Here is a 20,975-nt window from a genome sequence, read left to right as displayed (position 1 = left end):
TACATGCTTTTAAGAGCACAGGGAACCAGACTTGTTTTGAATGCAGCACACAGGCCAGGGCAATGGCTCAAAAGTCAGGTGCTGAAAGATATCAGCTATCAGTGGCTAATGAAGTCAGGGTACCCAGACAAAGATGGCCTCTGAAATAAAAAGTAGCTGATTGGAACCCGACTATCATCAAACTTGGTTTAGTGATTTTTGTTTTTGTGTCGTAATGTTACGCCATTTTCTTTTAAGCTTTACAAGAGGGTTATTAAAAATTGTGTATCTTTACAAGTTTTCTAGAAATGTTACTCTTAAGGCAAAGTATACCTTTGGTTTTTAAAATCGTTTGATTGTTTTAAAGGTACTGTACACGTTTGGTAATTGTCAAAGACCAGTGTTCTCACTTGGTGTATCCCATCATAAGCATTAAATAACAAGCCTGTGAACATTTGAGCTCAATCGGTCATCGAAGATACGAGAAAATGATGAAAGAAAAAACACCCTTGTTGGACGAACTTGTGTGCTTTCAGATATGAATAAAAGACTTCTCGCTAGAAGTCTTTTATTATTTTAGTGAGATATTACCTCTTTCTCAAAAACTTCAGAGGGAGTCGTTCCCACAATGTTTTATACTATCAACAGCTCCCCAATGCTCGTTACCAAGTAAGTTTTTAAGTTAATATTTGTTTTGAGTAATTACCAAACGTGTACCTTCCCTTTAACCCTATATAAATGAATATATAGGTCCCTTTACAATCAAAATACCTGTGCTCATTTCATTTTTCAAAAGGTGGTAGCGTTTTTGAGGTTTTGCAAACAAACTTGGATGGTTATGGCAAAGCATGGAAGAATAGTCCGTAATTGAAAATACACAATATGAGAAACGTTTCATGCAGAAACGTTTATCAGATTAAAATGGTTTTGAGTCGCTTTCTCTAAACCCACACTCCTTGAAAAGGAATTGTTTCTCAAAATGGTATGTATTATCAACAGCGAAAACTGCTTCTTACCATAGAGAATGTACTACATTTTCCTTGTCTGTGTTCTTAAGATTTTATGGTCATTCATTTTTTTGAGAACCGAAGGTGTACTCTCCTTTTAAAGCATGGTAGTTTTCTTGTGCTATTTAGGGTGACTGGCCCTGTACTTTTTTGCATTCGTTCCAGTTGTTCTGTGCTGTAAGACGTGTGTGGCACCCCGTGTACATCTTGTTACTCTACATGGATTGCTAGGAAGGAGCCCTACTACTCGACTCATACAAGGATCTTCATTATCATATATTTAGGGCGTAATGTCATTCTTACTGCAGAATTCTGCGCTTTATGTGGCCTGCAGCAGATTTCACAAAACGCTAGGATTAATCCTATCTCGAGTTAGGAACTTAGGATGGGTTAATCTTCATAAGTCCTAAGATAAACCCAAAGTTAAGAGTTTGGTGAAATTAACGGCAGAGCCCAATTTCATAAAACTGTTTGGCACAAACATTCATTTGCTAAGCAAAAAAAAGAGTGGGGTACCAGTCACGGCAGCGGTAAATGTACAGTATTTTAACTGGTAACCTTTTTGCTAAGCACATGGCGATGGTTATGTCTGGGACCCATTGCTAGTCTATCGATTTAGACACAAGGCGCCGTTTCATTGAACTGCTTTAGTACATGATTTTCCCCGCTAACCATAACTTTGCAGGTAACCAGTGACAAGCAGTATACGTTATAGTTCTTTGGCTGGTGACCTTTTTCTGCTTAGCAATGTTTTTCTGCGCTAAACAAATTTACATAATGGCTGTGATCATAGCATTGGGCCTAATTTCATTAAGTGTGTATATTGGATCTAACCACTTTAGCCCATGTTTACTTTGCGTCTACGCTCTACTCAAAATCTGTATTAACATCAACTTCCACTTCATGTATAATTCCTCTTTGGGGTTTTTCATCTTAAATTCTTCTCTTTAAAGAGTGTTCATAAAAGAGTAATAACAAATGTTCACAGATTTGAACACAATGTACAAAGAATAAGACAATCTGGTGGGACAATTTCCTTTGAATAATCTTTGCTTGAAATAGTTTTTTTAAAGTAGTAAAACAATTAGTTTTTATCTCGCGAGCATAAAACTCTATGTTTAAAAAACGTAAAAACATTTTATTTTATTTTAAATTTTTCTTGTGACTTCCAGTTCAGGTTTGTTATTTCATGTATACATGTATATGTTGGGTAACATCATGTGTGGATACTGGTCTTTGAAAATAACCAAAAGACACATGTGCTTTAATGTCATCCCAAATCAAATGAAATATTTAACTGTGATCGTGAAGAATAAAAAAAGGTTTGTTTCTGTTATGAATTATTTAAGTAGAATAATTGTAGCTATAATTTCTCTTGGTATTGTATGTGTGTAGCCTAGTTGTTAATAATGCAATAGAGATCAATCAGTAGTTATTAATTTATTTTACAAGTGCGCAGAGGACAAGTTTAACCCCTTGCAGTTTTTTAAACCAAAAATCATGGCTCAAAGAGACACATTTTCAAAAATTGGCCCGAAAACGAAATTGGCCCGAATCAGTCCAAATAACAAGTGTAACCCCTTGCAGTTTTTTAAACCAAAAATCATGGCTCAAGAAGACCCATTTTTAAAAATTGGCCCTAAAACGAAATGGTCCCAAATCAGTTAAAAGGACAAGTTTAACCCCTTGCAATTTTTTAAACCAAAAATCATGGCTCTAAAAGACCCATTTTTAAAAATTGGCCCTATAACGACATGGTCCCGAATCAGTCAAAAGAACAAGTTTAACCCCTTGCAACTTTTTAAAACAAAAATCATGGCTCAAAATGACCCATTTTTTAAAATTGGCCCGAAAACGAAAGGGTCCCAAATGAGTCAAAAGAACAAGTTTAACCCCTTGTAGTTTTTTATATAAGAAATCATGGCTCAAAAAGACCCATCTTAAAAAATTGGCCCTAAACCGAAATGGTCCAAATCAGTCAAAAGAACAGGTTTAACCCCTTGCAGATTTTTAAACGAAATGGTCCCAAATAAGTCAAAAGAACAAGTTTAACCCCTTGTAGTTTTTTATATAAGAAATCATGGCTCAAAAAAACCCATCTTAAAAAAATTGCCCTAAACCGAAATGGTCCAAATCAGTCAAAAGAACAAGTTTAACCCATTGCAGATTTTTGAACCAAAAATCATGGCTCAAAAAGACCCATTTTTAAAAATTGGCCCTAATACGAAATGGTCCCAAATCTGTCAAAAGAACAAGTTTAACCCCTTGCAGATTTTTGAACCAAAAATTATGGCTCAAAAAGACCCATTTTAAAAAATTGGCCCGAAAACGAAATGGTCCAAAATCTGTCAAAAGAACAAGTTTAACCCCTCGCAGATTTTGCAACCAAAAATCATGGCTCAAAAAGACCCATTTTTACAAATTGGCCCTAAAACGAAATGGTCCCAAATCTGTCAAAAGAACAAGTTTAACCCCTTGTAGTTTTTAAATAAGAAATCATGGCTCAAAAAGACCCATCTTCAAAAATTTGCCCTTAAACGAAATGGTCCCAAATCAGTCAAAAGAACAAGTTTAACCCCTTGCAGATTTTTAAACCAAAAATCATAGCCCAAAAAGACCAAATTTTATAAATTGGCCCAAAAACGAAATGGTCCCAAATCAGTCAAAAGAACAAGTTTAACCCCTTGCAGTTTTTTACACCAAAAATCATGGCCAAAAAAGACCCATTTTTAAAAATTGGCCCAAAAACGAAATGGTCCCAAATCTGTCAAAAGAACAAGTTTAACCCCTTGCAGATTTTTGAACCAAAAATCATGGCTCAAAAAGACCCATTTTTACAAATTGGCCCGAAAACGAAATGGTCCCGAATCAGTCCAAATAACAAGTGTAACCCCTTGCAGTTTTTAAACAAAAATGATGGCTCAAAAAGACCCATTTTTGAAAATTGGCCCGAAAACGAAATGGTCCCGAATTAGTCAGAAGAACTCTGGTACCCAATGTCAAATCTTTTCGCCTGCATACACACAACCAGTGCAGTGTGACAATGTTTGACCCCTTGCAAACTGGAGACAGTACATTACACAAATTTAAAATATTCAATACATAACTTTGAGAATTTTCTACATTATTACGAACAAAAAGGGCATTTATAAGTGGTAATAACGGATTTAAGGCCGTGTTAAACCACCGTTTAAAACCTTGCAGGGCCGTGTTCCTGCGATAAAGGACCTATACCTTCTAAAGCCACGTCCCTCCTGGTCTTAAACTTTCATATTATAATACCTTATTACTGTTCTTATGTTTAAACAATGCCAATGTAATAAGTTATTCACTGCTGTTTATGTCCGCGGCTTGCACCCTTGAAAGTGCACTCCATTTATTTGTTTTTCTTTTGTAATAGGCCTACACGTTTGACATGCATTTGTCTTGCATGCACGCATGTTATAATTTTGTTTTCATTTTTTCAACTGAATACATAAAGCACTGCATCATACAAAGCTTACCTAGTTTATAATAAAAAAAAACAATGTCTGCAAGTTGTTTATTTTGTTCATGTTCACTCTATGTAATTGTTAAACAAATGTTGTATTATGCCCTTTGTTGCCTGCGTATTACCTCTGTTATCCAAACCGTGTCAAGGCTGTGAACGATTGAGCCCCATTTCATAAAATTGTTGGCAGAGGATACTATTTTGCTAAGCGAAAATTGAGCGGGCACCAGTCACAACAGTGTAATTTTAATATAATTTTTCCAAGTAACCTGTTTATGTTCAATCTTTATAAAGAAAAAACAATTTTTCTTTTTTTTCTTTTGTGTATATTGGCTTCTAATTATTTTGCATGTTAATTTGCACAGATGAAGAACAAAATGTTTCAGCCCAAGTAATTTATTTTTAAATCATTGTTAATTCTGCTTTGCTGGAATGTTCACTTACATAATGTAAGTTGTTGTTATGATACACTCAGTTCCTAGACATACAAAGGTTGTGGGTTTAAATCCCACCCGAGTAATATGCCTTTTAAGTTATTGTTCACAGATCTAGGGCAAGTTCTGAGCTAATACAGTGCTTTCTCAATGCTTACACAAACTGCTTAAAGAGTAGAGCACTACGATAACTACCTAAATTACTGGTAGAGACATGTCTTACGAACGTAACACACCACTAATGGTGGCACTGATCTGTATAGAAAATGAACAAAGACAAACCTATTAACAGAGTCCTCATGTGGCTGGTTACAGACTAAAATGTATGCAAAATAAATGGGTTTTAATCAATTATTTGAGAAGAACATTTCAAAGAAACTTACTCTGATTTGGTGTAAGAATGCATTCCCCTTAAAAGAAATTCCCTCATCCACAGAATATGCCATGCCTTCAGCCCTCCACACACATGGTGCTACCTGGCCACATCCAAAAGACAAAATCACCCTAGCCTAGCTTTCTCTGCCTACAACTGTAAGATTTAAGAACTAAAGAATGCTGTTGAAGAAAAGGACTTTGTGAATAACTGGGCCATGCTGCAAGTGAATGATGTAACTAAACAAAGGGGATTAGGCTCAATGGGCATTGCCAAAAGAATGTAGTCACACAGGTGATGTTTCAATGTGTAGGGCCTATTGACAAAGAATCCTAGTTCAAAGGCAAAAATGTGGTTTTTATCTTTACAAGACAGTGTCCAGGGCCCAATTGAACAGAGCTGCTAAGCACAACCAATTGCGTAGCATGATTTTTTTTCCTTGTGATTACCAACCACATTTTGGTTTGTTGCATTTTGCTTGTTACTGGTATTCAGCTGTTGTTTGCTTATCCAAAAAATCACAGGGAAATTTGTTTGGTAATCCTGTTTTTATCAAGGCAAACATTTCATGCTTAGCAAACTGTTGCGCTTGGCAGCTCTATGAAGTTGGGCCCAGGGCACAATTCGATAGAGCTGTTAAGCAGGAAAAAATGCTTAAACAAATTATGTGCAAAACAAAAACTGAGTGGGCTACCAGTCACAATAATGTAAATGTTATTTTGGCTGGTAACCTGTTTCTGTTAAGCAAGACTTTTCTGTGCTTAGCAAGTTAATGTGTTTTCAGGCTTTATGAAATTGGGCCCTTTATGAAATTGGGCCCAGTCATAGAGCTGCTTAATCAGAAAATTTTGCTTAACAATTTTGCAGAAAATAGCAGGATACCAGTCACAAATTGTACATGTGACATTCTATTTTTTGTTGGTAATATTAATCTGGTAACATTTATGTTGCTGTTCGCTCCTTGTTGTGCATACACAACTCTGTGAAATTGGGCCCTGGGTCCAATTCCATAGTGCTGCTTAAGCACAAAAACTAGCTAAGCAGGAAACCGTGATTACCAGAATATGGTAATCTAGTTATCTGGTTATATGACTTGCCATGACTGTAAACAGGTTAACATTATTAATAAACCGAATGTAAAGCTAGATAACCTAGTTACTTAACTTAATAGCTGATGTTAAACTTGACTGTTGACTTTTAAAATATTACTTTATGTACCTTTAAAAAGTGTATAGCCAAGCCACATAGATACTTGTATTGAGGGGATACAACTGGACACAACAATTAACCAGTATATGCATAGGTTAACTGAAACTGATAAACTATTGTTGAATAATTGTAAAGGCATATTTAAAGTAAAGGATGCAAGCACTGAAACCGGAAACGAGAAAAAAGTAATTCAATTCACATAACACTAAACTATGAATCTGTCAAACTGTCTGAACATTTGTTAAATATTTGTATATGTAAATGTATCATTAAAGATTTATATAATTTGCACTTAACGGAACAATTACTTTTCAAATATATCTCCTTTGTACATTACCTTTTAATAATATCAGTTTTACACTGGCTAAAGTAGCTTACACTCGTAGTAGCTATAAACTGGTTTAAGCATAGAGACCAGTTTAGTGTTAGTTTTACACTGGTTAAACTATACTAGTAAAACCTTTAGTAACTGCTCAGCTGGTTCATTCAACTGATGAAGTGTAGTGATTAACTAATCCACGAGTAGATTCAGTTAATCCAGGAATAGATTAACTAATCCAGGAATAGATTAACTAATCCAGGAATAGATTAACTAATCCAGGAATAGATTAACTAATCCAGGAACAGATTAACTAATCCAGAAATAGATTAACTAATCCAGGAGTAGATTAAGTTAATCCAGGAATAGATTAACTAATCCGGGAATAGATTAACTAATCCAGGAGTACCTTAGTTATAAGAAATAGATTTTGTAATTGTAAAAAGTAGTATTGCATTTCCCTATTGGCCGTAGATTGAAATATAAAAGTAGCATCGCATTGATACAAAACTAAGTTGTCTATTGTGTTTTGAATCTATGATTTGATTGCATTCTCTGCTTTGATTGAGTCAACTCAGTCTAAAAACCAAGGTGTTGGAGCTGTGTTTTAATTTTGTATAAGTTTTTTTTAAAGTCTGTTTTCTCTTTGAGCTATTACGGCTAGACTGCGGCTAAGACTGCTGCTAAGACTGCGGCTAAGACTACGGCTAAGACTGCGGCTAAGACTGCGGCTAAGACTGCGGCTAAGACTGCGGCTAACCTGCGCACGATTGTAGTACGAGAGTCAAGCTCAAAGTGATACACAAATTACACAGTACATGTACATACATTTGGGTTTACACCGTCTTTTTTATGGGGGGGAGGGGGCGGGGGCGGGAAACCGTGACTGCCTTGAGCAAGTCTATCCTGTGCTTTGCTATCACATGTCAAATGATGTTGTTGTTTTGATGCTTTGTTTACTCTAGTCGTAGTCTTGAGTTGCTGTGTTATCTTGAGCAAGTTGTAATCAAAACTTAAACGTGCTTATTGTAAGCCAATAGGGCTCCCTCTACAGACACAAAGCTGATTTTGGGGCATGATAAGACTATTATGATATACATCAAGTGTTAGATCTCATAAGGAGTTTCAAAGCTTACTCGCACGCACTCCAACATCTTATTTCTTCATCGCCCCTATTAATCTTGTTATTTGTGATAAAAATAATGTTGGATGTGCAATGAAATAAACAAATAAACAAAGAAATACATACACAAATAAATAAATAAATAAATAAATAAATAAAAGTAAGGCTGTCTGAGTGGGCTTAACTACTTTTCATAAACTCACTATTTAAATGTATGGCTTATGAGCAGTGAAAATCTGCTAAATAAACATCAATCTTTAGGCCAGCTAGCCTACTCCGGAAGAATCAAAATCGAGGTGTTTGACATTAATAAATAACAAATGTGTTTTTTAGAATGTGGGGTCACAAGTGGGTTCGTTATTTCATGTATATGGTTGTTGACCAAAAACTTGAACACTGTTTTGTCCGCTATACAAATCTAGTATAATACCCTTAACATTGGTACAAGGTAAAACACAAACAAACAAACAAACAAACAAAGGTTGACATGTGACTTCTTAAATGAGAGCCATGAACAAAGAGTTATTATACCCAGAGTAATTATTCATATATTCATAATAAATTTATAATTTTCTTTTAACAAAGTTATGTACCAATTAAAATATACAACTGTAGCCTTTGTATAACATTAAAAATTAGTCGTTCTAACATGGGTTGTATGAGCCCAATGCACAATACCATTCAGCCAACTTCAAGGTTAAGATCATTTCATTGGAAAGCGACCATCTGTATTCGTAAAATTATTTCCTCCTTTTTAAAATTGTATGCTTACTTAAATGCACTGTACACGTTTGGTAATTGTCAAAGACCAGTGTTCTCACTTGGTGTATCCCATCATAAGCATAAAATAACAAGCCTGTGAAAATCTAAGTTGCGAGAAAATGATGAAAGAAAAAACACCCCTGTTGGACGAATTTGTGTGCATTCATATAGGAATAAAAGACTTCTAGCTAGAAGTCTTTTACTGTTTTAGTGAGAAATTACCTCTTTCTCAAAAACTACATTACTTCAGAGGGAGTCGTTTCCCACAATGTTTTATACTATCGACAGCTCTCCAATGCTCGTTACCAAGTCAGTTTTTAAGTTAATATTTGTTTTGAGTAATTACCAAACGTGTACCTTCCCTTTAGAAGGGACTGTGGATATTTGGTAACTGGAACACACTGTTTGTTTCAATTCTAAATATTTATAAGATTTACACGTATTATTATCATTTCAAAAGATGGTAGTGCCATTTTGAATCATCGCCTGAATATCTGGAGGGGTTTTATCCACACAGGAAGAATGATCTACAACTGGAATACACAATCTGAGAAATGTTACCGTCAGTAACACTTCTCAGATTCAAACTTTGACGGATAAAAATACAATAAATATTTTTTCCATAACTGCAGTATTTCAAAGGGAAAGTATTATAATAATTAATGCATTATACTAACCAAAGCTGCCTTTATACCTCTTACCAAGTAGGTTTGTATTGCTATCAATTTTCAGAGTCATTACCAAACGTGTACAGACCCTTTTATACAACAAAATATTGTCCAGATAACCATTTTCTGTTTCAAAACTGCAACCTTCGGAATTTAAATTGTATTTGTTAGCACTAGGTATAGACCGTATCCAATAACGCCCTTCTACACAAGAAAGTGGCCATATTGTCGGGCAGGCCATATGCGCGTCTAAACGCGTACATCAATGATGCACGCAGCGTTCCCGGTTTGATTTACATGGCACCATAGATATAGAATAGAACTAGATCGGCCGCGCTTACATACATGAATGCATGTTCTGGCAATGGGGCCGCCATGGCCTATCTCCCATGTTCATTTTTTGTGCGTTGCCGTCAGCACGTGACTTTTTGCCGTCAGCATGTGACATTTAGCGCGTCAAAGGCCTATCTCCCGTGTTAGTTTTCGCGCGTAACATTTCGAACGTGTAACATTTCGAACGTGAAATTTTTACCGCGTCCATGGCGAACCAAAACTTGTTCTACACAAGCAATGGCGCGTATGCACGCGCGGCCGATCTAGTTATTATAATTCTATATCTATGTATGGCACACGCACGCACGCACACGTACTCGCTCACAGTCACCACGTTGTAGGGCAGGCATTTGAATTGTGACGTAAATTCAATATAGTCTATAGCCTGCCGCTTCTATCTGAGTTATACAAAAATAATACTTAGGTACCTGATAATTATAAGTAAAATGAATACAATAATAACAAATGCTGCAAAATCATAAATCTCAATAGATTTTTCTTAGAAGAGTAGAAAATTTAAAAAAAATAGCAACCACCTTTTAGCAGTAAGTCAGAAATGTTCAAATAATAATCAACTTTTAACTGGAAGGATTGGCCTGTGCAACTTTCGCCTCCACTTCCATGATGCAGTAACACCACTAATAAGCCAATTGTCTGGTACAATGACGTGCTTGATCACAAGTTACCACTTAAATTCCTCAGACTGTCGAGACAGTTGCTATATCACATGATTCGGGGCAAACTTTTTGTGATGTTACTTAAGAGACGGTGAGCACCCATACAGGATTCTGAATGGATGTGTACGGCAATATGGTACCAGGGTTTGCTCATCTGGAGGTTGCTATACAAAGGCTTTTTGCGTAGTAACATAAGAGACATTAGCACCCATACAGGATTCTGAATGGATGTGTGTGATTCAATGGTACCAGGGTTTGCTCATCTGAAGGTTGCTGTACAAAGGCTTGCCCCGAACCATTGACACAGCAACTGTCTCTTTAGTCTAACTAATTCAAATGTAAGCGGTACATTGTGACTAAGAAAGTCATTATACCAGACATCATTCAAATCTGGTGACCAGCCTAAATGTTGCACTTTCCCAAGCTCAATGATGCCCCAGCCATACATGGACATAGTTGACAGAGAAACAACCAAAAGGGACCTGCAATTTGAATCCCATTAAATACAGTATGGAAGCCATTAGATAAATAAGTCTACAAAATACTGCCTAGTCAGATACACGTACAGAGAAATAGCAAAAAGCCTAGTATAGATCAATCCATTTTAGGTCAGTTCAAGTGTCCTGTACCAATGTTTCCAAAGTTACTGCAACCTTTTCACGCTCACACACACATAATAATAATAATATATTGTTTTATAGCGCTTTATCACACCCGTATCAAAGTGCTCTGTATTTTGACCTGCAAAGTATTTGACATGTTTGAAGCTACAATTTTGAATAATAATAAGACCTATCCTTTTACATTGTATAGCACCATGGAATGTTTTACACGGTGCTGTGGCACAATATGCAGCCAACCAAACCAGGAACACCTTGGCGAACCCCTTCTCTTTTCGATAAGTGCACTGGGTTCTTTTACATGCATTACACAACATATGAGCCCAAGGCTGATCAGAAATACCAGAGCTTGAGTCCAGTGTTTTATATGTTCGACCATGATACGCCACTTACATAGGGCACGTCATTGGTCAGAATTGGCGTGGTGTGTAACAAAATAAATGTTTGACATTTTATAATGGGTGAAACATTGGTACATACAGGACGTCCCAAATGGATTTGTCTATAGTCTTCACTGTGAGTTTGTACAAAAAGCTCCATGAAAGTTAAACACTCAACTGGAATTGCACCTTTCTCTTTTATGTGTTAATCTAGAAATTGTTTGTAAAATAAAAGCAGCATTTTTCTGTTTGTACAATTTTTTTCCAGAATTTAAGACTGGCTTTCTGTTTCCATGAAAACTTAAGGCACTTCAATCAACATGATTAGGTGTATCATGCACTCATCACTTGAGTCTAGTTCCCAATGTGCAATAACTATTGTAGATAAAAATGTCTTAGTATAGAAAGGTACCAGGCTAGCAATTAAGCCTCCCAGCCTCATTATGGTTCATTTAAAGTAAGTCAAGATGGCTGAATATGATACAAGCCAAAAGCCTGGTTCATACTGCCTGTGAATACTTCGTGCGAGGCAAATTTCCTTGCATCACAATTGGAAATGGGGCGCTGACCGCTTATTTGTGTTTTGTTTTCATTCATTTAGGAATTTTTGCTGAATTCCTTCCTTAGTCTTGTCACAATACACTGTTGTTTCTTACAAATAAACTATCCAACTCCTGCTCTCCGCCCACACCTTAATACACAAACCATCACATGTTTGTATTGGCTAGTTCATACACTGTAGCTAGTTCGTGGCTTCTAGGTAATGCCCTCTATTGGTGAAATAGTCACAAACAATAACTATAAAACTGTCTTGTACCAAGACTAGTCCATCCTCCCTGTCAGTACCTCAATACATCCTGGCTTTTCAGTACTTAAACTATTACCGTATCAAAAAGTTATTTAATTGAAGAGATATATATACACAGTTATTATTCTATAATTACAAACATAATCTGTTCAAGTTTCCATCCAGGTCACCTGGGTCGATTTTAAAGCTTAAAGCCATTGGACACTTTCGGAACAGAAAAAAATAATAAAAGTTCATAGATTTACAAATAACTTACAGGGTTTACAGAAGGTAATGGTGAAAGACTTCTCTTGAAATATTATTCCATGAAATGCTTCACATTTTGAGAAAACATTAAAACTATCAATTCTCGATATAGAGAATTATGGATTTATTTTAAACACATGTCACGACACGGCGAAACATGCGAAAACAAGGGTGGGTTTTCCTTTTCTCCCGACTCCGATGACCAAATGTGCCTAAATTTTTACAGGTTTGCTATTTTATATATAACTTGTGATACCCGAAGTGTGGGCCTTGGACAATACTTTTTACCGAAAGTGTTCAATGGCTTTAAGCGAGCGAGGAGAAAACCTATTAATTTCATAAACACAAAGTTCTCACATTACAATCATGTGACTGCATTATTAAATGTACATCATAAAATAACTATATTTATGTCAATTACAATATATGATACTGGAAATCTGGTCCTAAACATTTCCTAATACCTTTTTCTGTAAAACCTTAAACCAAGGCCATTGTTTCATAAAGCTGTCAAGCAGAAATTACTGCTCAGCAAATTTGTTTGCTTAGCACCAGTCACAATAGTGTACAGTTTATGGAATTAGTCAAGACAATGGGCAGGGAATTGTACTAGAAGTGTTACCAACCAAAAATCAGACCCGACCTTGGTTGGCAAAACCTGTTAAGAAATCAAAATCACAATCAGGTTACGAAATCAAAATCAGGTTACGAAATCTAGTGATTTTGGATTTGGGTTCAATGATTTTGGTAGAGGGCCCTGCCCAAATCTAATCACTTTGGCTGTTTGGTACTCAGTAAGCCAGAGATTTGGCGTTGATCCTACGCCCATAATCACCTTTGACCTCACATCATTTCATACGGCTTTCATCATGACTCTAGAGATTCGCAGTTTAATCCCATGTACATATGTATTCATGACTCTGGAGATTCGCAGTTACATCCAATGTACATATGTATTCATGATTTTGGAGATTCGCTGTTAAATCCAATGTGCATGTACATATGTATTCATATAAACCAATACCTGTCCAGTCCTCATACTTGCAGATAAGGACAGTGGATCAGTTTAGTTTAGTACTTAGTTCTCACAACTGGACTTTTATCACTTGTATAAAAAAAATCATGAAAAACATCAAAAAACTTCAGAATTCCTATCACCTAATCCTCATATTACTCAGAATTACATAGAAATCTATTTTCTATTCTTTCATCAAAAATATATCAGGTCAGAATCCCCTGAGTGTATAAAGTTCAATTTTCTTTTTTTCATTTTCTTTTTTGTTTTTCTCCAATTTTTGGTATGGGCAATATACCAATAGAGGGCGCTATTTAATATCCTGAGCAATCTTGATAGAGTTTGGAATGTCATTGGATGATTTAGACTCGATGATGTGGACGAGCTCCGGTACTTTAAGGTCTCCCTTAGTGATGCGATCACACGCCGAGATCAAGTCATAATTGATTTGATCGGTAACGACCGAGTCTTGTTTGTACTCAGGATGTTCGGAGACAAAGTTCCTTATCCAGGTTGCTAGTGTCATCAGTTTTCCTGAAAAGAAATCCATATTAATTTCAAATTTTATGCAAAAAAAAGTTAAAGGCACCGGCCACTTTTTGTAATTACTCAAAATACATGAGCATAAAACTCCTCTCAACCCGTTTGGTTATTGTCAAAGATCAGTCTTCTCACTTGGTGTATCCCATCATATGCATAAAATAACAAACTTGCGAAAATTTGGGCTCAATTTGTCTTTCAGATGCCTGAGAAAGGCTTCTTTCTGAGATTCAAATATTGGAGTGAGAATTCACCTCTTTCTCAAAAACTACGTTACTTCAGAGGGAGTTGTTTCTCACAATATTTTATAGTATCAACAGCTCTCCGTTGATCGTGACCAAGTAAGTTTTTATATAAATATTCTGAGTAATAATGCTAAACGCGTCCAAGCTCGGATTCCACAAAGGGTTCAGACTAGTCTTATATCGAGCGAGTAACTTAGGGATAGCCTCAAAGGCACTGGACACTATTGGTAATTGGCAAAGACCAGTCTTCTCACTTGGTGTATCTCAACATATTCATAAAATAACAAACCTGTGAACATTTTGACTCAATTGGTCGTCAAAGTTGTGAGAGACTAATGGAAGAAAAAACACCCTTGATGCACAAGTTGTGCGCTTTCAGATTTGAGATTTGAATTTGAGACCTCAACTGAGGTCTCGAATTCAATTCAAATATTTTAGTGATTAATTATTTCTTTCTCTAAAAACTAAGTTACTTCAGAGGGAGCCCTTTCTCACAATGTTTTATACTATCAACAGCTTTCCACTGCTTGTTACCAAGTAAGTTTTGATACTAACAACTATTTTGAGTAATTACCAAAAGCGTCCAGTGCCTTTAAAGTTTTTAATAACTCCTAGGACTAGTTGTTAGGACTATCTATGTGCCTTTAAAAGAGATACACATATGAGTTCAAATATTATATTTCAATCTTAAAGGAACATTACAGAATTGGTAAGAAACAAAAACCGTGAAGATCACAGATTTACATAAAACTTACACGGTCTAATGATGATGATAGTAGAAAACATCCCTTGAAATATTTCTGTCTGAAATGTCATATTTGATAAGAAATAAATATTCTAATTTCGCGTTTGGAGTTTATCGCTCAGTGAGCGTTTTATTCATTTTTGTTTTGGCATCAATGCAATGCAAAGTTTGTAATTGGTTTTCACTCTTCTCTCGTGACCCAGATGGCCGATCGATCTCAAACTTCTACAGGTTTGTCAGTTTATGTATATGGTGGATCACATAATGTGCTTACACTGCCAGTAACTTTTTTTGCTAGCAAAACCAATTCTGTAATGTTCCTTTAAAATAAGACTTACCAGAGGCTCGATCCGAGATGAATTTCAGGTAACACATGATTGTACACCTCGTATCAAGATCCGTCTCTACTGTACTGACGTACTGGTTTATAAGAGGTATCAAACCTGGGAACTCGCCCTGTCCGTCACCTAGCGGTCCTCCATTGATTATTGTATTCACACTCATCAAACATTGCTCCTTCTCGATTGGACAGTCACATGAACCTGGAGTTGAAAGGTCAAGGGTCAAACAGTTGATAGGCATTATAATTGGTTCTTTATATTAAACCTTTAATACAATAATAACAATATTATTATTATATATTTGGTTTGCGGTAATACCATGTGTGTAACCGTTTGTTAATGCATATGGGTAGAAAGATGTTGTAAAAGTAGAATACAATGATCCACACAAACATGCCTCTAAATTGCGTGGTTTTCTTTTTACCTCGTCAACTAACACCGTGTTAGTTCGCGTCTTTTTTATAGACCAACTCGTCTGATCCAAGGCATCGTGTTCCTTTAACATGTGTGCCTTGGTCAATGGGCCAATAACATTCCTTTAATCTTTCTTAGTTCCCTAGAGAATATACAACCCCGGGCAACTGTAGCGTTCCAAAGGCTTTTAATACACTTTTTTCCTTTGGAAAAAGTAGAAACAGGAGTTTACGTACATGTACATAGGTGTCAGTTTTAGAAGATATTCCAGGCTATTTTATCTCAAGTTTTCTTTATAGCTGTTCCTGTGTGTTGTTGCGGTTAGTTAATCATTTCCTTTTTATTGTTCATTGCTTAATGTTTATTGCTTATAAAAATTGTATTTAATAATTTGATGCAATTAAGCCATTGGCTACAAGTTTGATTTTTAAAAAACCATCAATGATAATAATAATAATAGTTACTTTTTTCCAAAGGGCAAAACAAAAAAATGGAAAATAAAACTTAAGTAGGAAGAAAATCTGCATCCAGATGAATGACTGGGCACATGTCTTCAAACATCTTTACTGCAATCCTTCAAGCCTATTGATACTTAGTTTAGAAATCCTGATAGGGTTCACATGAGGGTTTGGTTCCTTTGAAATGAAGCAACAAAACTACTTACATGATCTCAAATCTTTACGGAAGTGGAACATGGAGTCTAGGACAGCGTTGCGTTTCTGCGCTTGTTGCATGTTAGCATCAACCTGAAACAAAGAAATAAAGTCCAAAGTGCCGTGTTTTAATTGCGAAAAAGAGAAAGAAATATTGTAACAGAGCAATATTGTTTTGTTCATTTAAATTTGTTCATCCTTCAATAGTTTAAAGGCAGTGGACACTATTGGTAATTACTCAAAATAATTATTAGCATTAAACCTCACTTGGTAAAGAGTAATGGGGAGAGGTTGGCAGTATAAAACATTGTGAGAAACGGCCCCCTCTGAAGTGACGTAGTTTTCAAGAAAGAAGTAGTTTTCCACGAATTTGATTTCGAGACCTCAGATTTAGAACTTGAGGTCTCGAAATCAAGCATCTAAAAGCACACAACTTCGTGTGACTAGGGTGTTTTTTTCTTTCATAGTTATCTCGCAACTCCGACGACCAATCAAGCTGAAATTTTCACAGGTTTGTTATTTTATGCATGTGTTGAGATACACCAAGTGAGAAGACTGGTCTTTGACATTTACCAATAGTGTCCATTGTCTTTAATTGCGAATAAGAGGCACGGCCTTTGCTGACGTTGGCCGTTATAGTAAGCCACAGCCGTCTCTCATGCCTGACGTCAATTCCACCTTACGCCTGATTGCACAGTGGAAGTACATCATTGCCACAGACCTCACCAATGCCTTCTATCAGATCCCCCTTTCAAAAGCCTCCATGAAGTATTGCGGAGTCGCCACTCCCTTCCGCGGCATCCGTGTCTACACCAGATCAGCCATGGGCATGCCAGGCTCCGAGACAGCCCTTGAAGAGCTCATGTGCCGCAAACTCGGTGATCTTCTCAAGGACGGTGTTGTCGCCAAAATTGCTGATGACCTCTATTGTGGCGGAAACACACTAGACAGTCTTCTCACCAACTGGAGGCGTGTGCTTCATATCCTTTATACCAATGGCCTACGATTGTCTGCTAAAAAGACAGTGATTTGTCCGACCACCACCACTATCCTCGGATGGATCTGGTCATCAGGCACCCTTCATGCCAGCCCTCACCGTATCGCCACCCTATCAACATGCGCAATCCCGGAGAGAGTTTCCGCACTGCGTTCCTTCATCGGTGCCTACAAAGTACTCGCGCGGGTGCTCCCAAACTGTGCCTCAATCCTTTCCCCATTGGATACCGTCATAGCAGGACGCCAGTCCTCCGATTCTATTGTGTGGTCCGACGAATCTCGTTCTGCTTTCAAGAATGCACAGTCAGCTCTGTCGGCGTCTCGCACAATCACGCTTCCTCGCCCTACTGACCAGTTATGGATTGTTACTGACGGTGCAGTTAAGAACCATGGCACTGGCGCCACTCTGTACGTTACCCGCCAAGACAAGCTGTGCCTCGCTGGTTTCTTCAGCGCCAAACTCCGCGGCCGCCAACCCACGTGGCTGCCCTGTGAAGTTGAAGCCCTTTCCATTGCTGCATCGACCAAGCACTTCAGCCCTTATCTCATCCAGTCAACTCGCAATGCTGCCATCCTCACCGACAGCAAACCTTGTGTACAGGCTTACGAGAAGTTATGCCGCGGTGAGTTTTCCTCGAGTCCCCGCGTCTCCACATTCCTCTCTACTGTCAGCCGGTACCAAGCGACTGTACGCCACCTCGCTGGCTCTGCCAACATTCCGTCTGACTTTGCTAGCCGTAACGCCCCAGCCTGCTTGAGCCCTCCTTGTCAGATTTGCTCATTTGTCCAACAAGCTGAGGAGTCTGTTGTATTGCGCGTATCGGTACAGGATATTCTCACAGGTAAAGTGAAGTTGCCGTTCACGAGCCGGGCTGCCTCGTCTGCAATCCAATCTGAATGTCCTGATCTACGCCGCACCCGGGCACACCTGGTGCAGGGGACACGCCCCTCAAAAAAGGTCACTAATGCTAAAGATGTCAAGCGCTATCTTCAGGTTGCATCCCTGGCCAAGGACGGTCTGATCGTCGTTCGTCGCGATGTTCCACTCGCTCCAACTCGTGAATGCATCGTTGTGCCTCGTCAAATTTTAGATGGCCTACTCACAGCGCAGCACATTCAACTCGACCATCCATCTAGCCACCAGCTCAAGTCAATCGTTCATCGTTACTTCTTTGCTCTCGACATGGACAAGTCGATTGACACAGTTACAACCGGATGCCACCAGTGCGCTGCACTTCGCACTGTCCCATCTACAATCCACCTCCAGTCTTCGTCCGACCCCCCAGATGCACTTGGGTTCTCCTTCGCTGCCGATGTAATTAAGCGTAATCGCCAGCTCATCCTCGTGCTCCGGGAAACTGCCACTTCATTCACCACATCTTGCCTCATCGAAGATGAGCGCCGCAACACTCTGCGGGATGCACTGATTTGTCTCTGCATAGGCCTTAGGCCGCTCGATGGCCCCATGGCAGTTATTCGCACTGATCCAGCGCCTGGCTTCAAATCACTCGTCAATGACGAGCTCCTCCGACGTCACAGGCTGTCCATCGAACTTGGGCGGGTGAAAAACCTCAACAAAAACCCTGTGGCGGAAAAGGCTGTCCGCGAACTTATCGATGAGTTGCTCCGTCAGGACCCCATGGGTGGTGCCATCTCTCCTGTGACCCTTTCTGTTGCTACCTCATGCCTCAATTCACGCATTCGTTCCCGTGGACTCTCAGCCCGTGAAATGTGGTACCAGCGTGACCAGTTCACTAACCACCAAATACCCTTCTCCGATCAACATCTTATTTTGGAGCAACAGCGTCTTCGCACAGCCAATCACCCTCATAGTGAACATGCTAAGGCCCCTGGTAAGATGCCCCCCCTCGAAACTGCTGTCGAAATCGGCGACCTTGTGTACCTCCATGCTGACCGCAACAAGACACGCAGTCGCAATCGCTACCTAGTTGTCTCCATCGAAGGCGTTTGGTGTAACGTTCGGAAGTTTGTGGGCAACCAACTCAGGGGTACTTCTTATCGCGTGAACCGCTCGGAGTGCTATAAGGTGCCCGCTTCGTCCCACGTTGTCCCTCCCCCATCCTGCAGCCCAGACACCGAGGATGACACTGAGGACCATGACCCCGTCCCGACACCTAGTCCTCCCGATCCTCCGGACATTCCAAGCAAGCTTTCAACACCTGCTCCGACCGCTCTTGAGGAACCCTGGTCTGTGCCTTATCCACCTGAGGCCCATCTTGAATCGCCCCAACCACCGCCAGTAGTTGTTTCACAGGACACACCCTCCCTTGGACCACGACGCTCTTCGCGCTTGCTTCGTCCTCCCAAGTACCTTGATGACTATGTTACGGACTAATCACCTCGTTCTCCTGTTGAATTGTGTTTTGGATCGTTTTGTTGTATGTTTATATGGGGCAGAATAATCCCCAGGGCCAGAGGGTAGTCCATCCCTATGACGGCTCTATGTTCCCTTTTGCGGTTGCGTTCCTCGTATCCTGTTTGTGGCTTGACATCCGTCCATTGTTTCTGTGGACCTCAGACATTTTTAACTGTTGACTTTTTATCATGTAGTGTTCTCTGTTTAAGGGATTTCATTCCCCTCTTTCATTTGTTTAAGCGAAAGAAAAGTAGTCGCGCCAGTAGTTGTTATAGCGCCCTCTTGCGAGGGGTTTGTCTTTGTTTACTTCGCCATCTTTGTTGTTGCGATCTTCTCCGTCTATAATAAAAGTCCTTGGATAAGCATTCTAATTGGTATTCTGCTGTGGCTACTTTGTGGTGTTGCATCCTCCTCTTACCTTGGCGCAGAGCAATATTGTTTTGTTCATTTAAATTTGTTCATCCTGCAATAGTTTGATTTACCTTTGACAGCTGCATCAAAAAGTTGAGCTTGAAGGACAGAATCGTCCGAGTCAGTAGAACCAGGAAGACGACAAATGCAGCATTCTCAAAGTCCGTCAGCTGAACCTCGATTGGCCGGAACTCAACTCTCCAGCCGATATTGGAATTGACTGGCGGGGGCTTGAAACGCATCGTCTGCCAATTTGTGGACTGAATGTTCTACAGTAGGAATGTTAAGAATGGAACCATTTAAAGGCATGGTGTATATTGGTTATTATCTACGCTAAAAGTTATTGACCATAAAACCTTACTTGGTAAAAAACACTGGAGAGCTGCTGATATTATAAAACATTAATCAGCCCCTTTTGCCAAGTGAACTTGTCTGTCCCAAAGGTTGTATGCTATTTCATGACACACAATCACACGATGACACACATCACGTTTCTCTGACGTCCCTCGTTCGCAATTTATCAGTTCGCTGGTGCTCAGTTAAGGCCGAGTCACACTGCAGCGATAACGAAAACGATCACGACGCAAAGAGAATGCATTCCATTTGGTTGAATGAGCGTGTGCGTATTCTACGTGGAGCAAGACAACCAATAGAATGCCTTCTCTTTGCATTGTGATCGTTATCGTTTTCATTTCATTTCATTTTATTTGCCAGCAAACATGAAAGAACACATACATGTATTAAAAAATTGCACATCAAAGATTTAAAAGAAAAAGCAATACAATGGTTATAAAAAGAATTACTGAGAAA

General features: G+C 38.7%; 2 protein-coding genes across 2 annotated transcripts in view; both read right to left on the bottom strand.

Moving 5' to 3' along the window:
* LOC139949740 (uncharacterized) overlaps positions 1-7,386 on the bottom strand; it is a 57,897-nt gene extending 50,511 nt beyond the window's left edge. The window contains exon 1 of the mRNA XM_071948264.1: positions 5,294-7,386. The gene's annotated coding sequence lies outside the window, so the exon portion shown is untranslated. The remainder of the gene's footprint in view (positions 1-5,293) is intronic.
* Positions 7,387-7,899: 513 nt separating this feature from the next.
* Positions 7,900-20,975, bottom strand: part of LOC139949697 (glutamate--cysteine ligase catalytic subunit-like) — a 29,022-nt gene continuing 15,946 nt past the window's right edge. The window contains exons 12-15 of the mRNA XM_071948181.1: positions 20,237-20,434; positions 16,393-16,474; positions 15,312-15,515; positions 7,900-13,977 (exon numbers count right to left, since the gene is read on the bottom strand). Coding sequence (XP_071804282.1) covers positions 13,754-13,977; positions 15,312-15,515; positions 16,393-16,474; positions 20,237-20,434 — 708 coding nt within the window. The 3' untranslated portion in view covers positions 7,900-13,753. The remainder of the gene's footprint in view (positions 13,978-15,311; positions 15,516-16,392; positions 16,475-20,236; positions 20,435-20,975) is intronic.

Source organism: Asterias amurensis, chromosome 17, assembly GCF_032118995.1.
Source record: "Asterias amurensis chromosome 17, ASM3211899v1".
In the NCBI taxonomy this organism is placed as follows: Eukaryota; Metazoa; Echinodermata; class Asteroidea; order Forcipulatida; family Asteriidae; genus Asterias; species Asterias amurensis.
The sequence above is the reverse complement of the archived record's forward strand: the minus strand, read 5'-3'. Positions and strand labels throughout refer to the sequence as shown.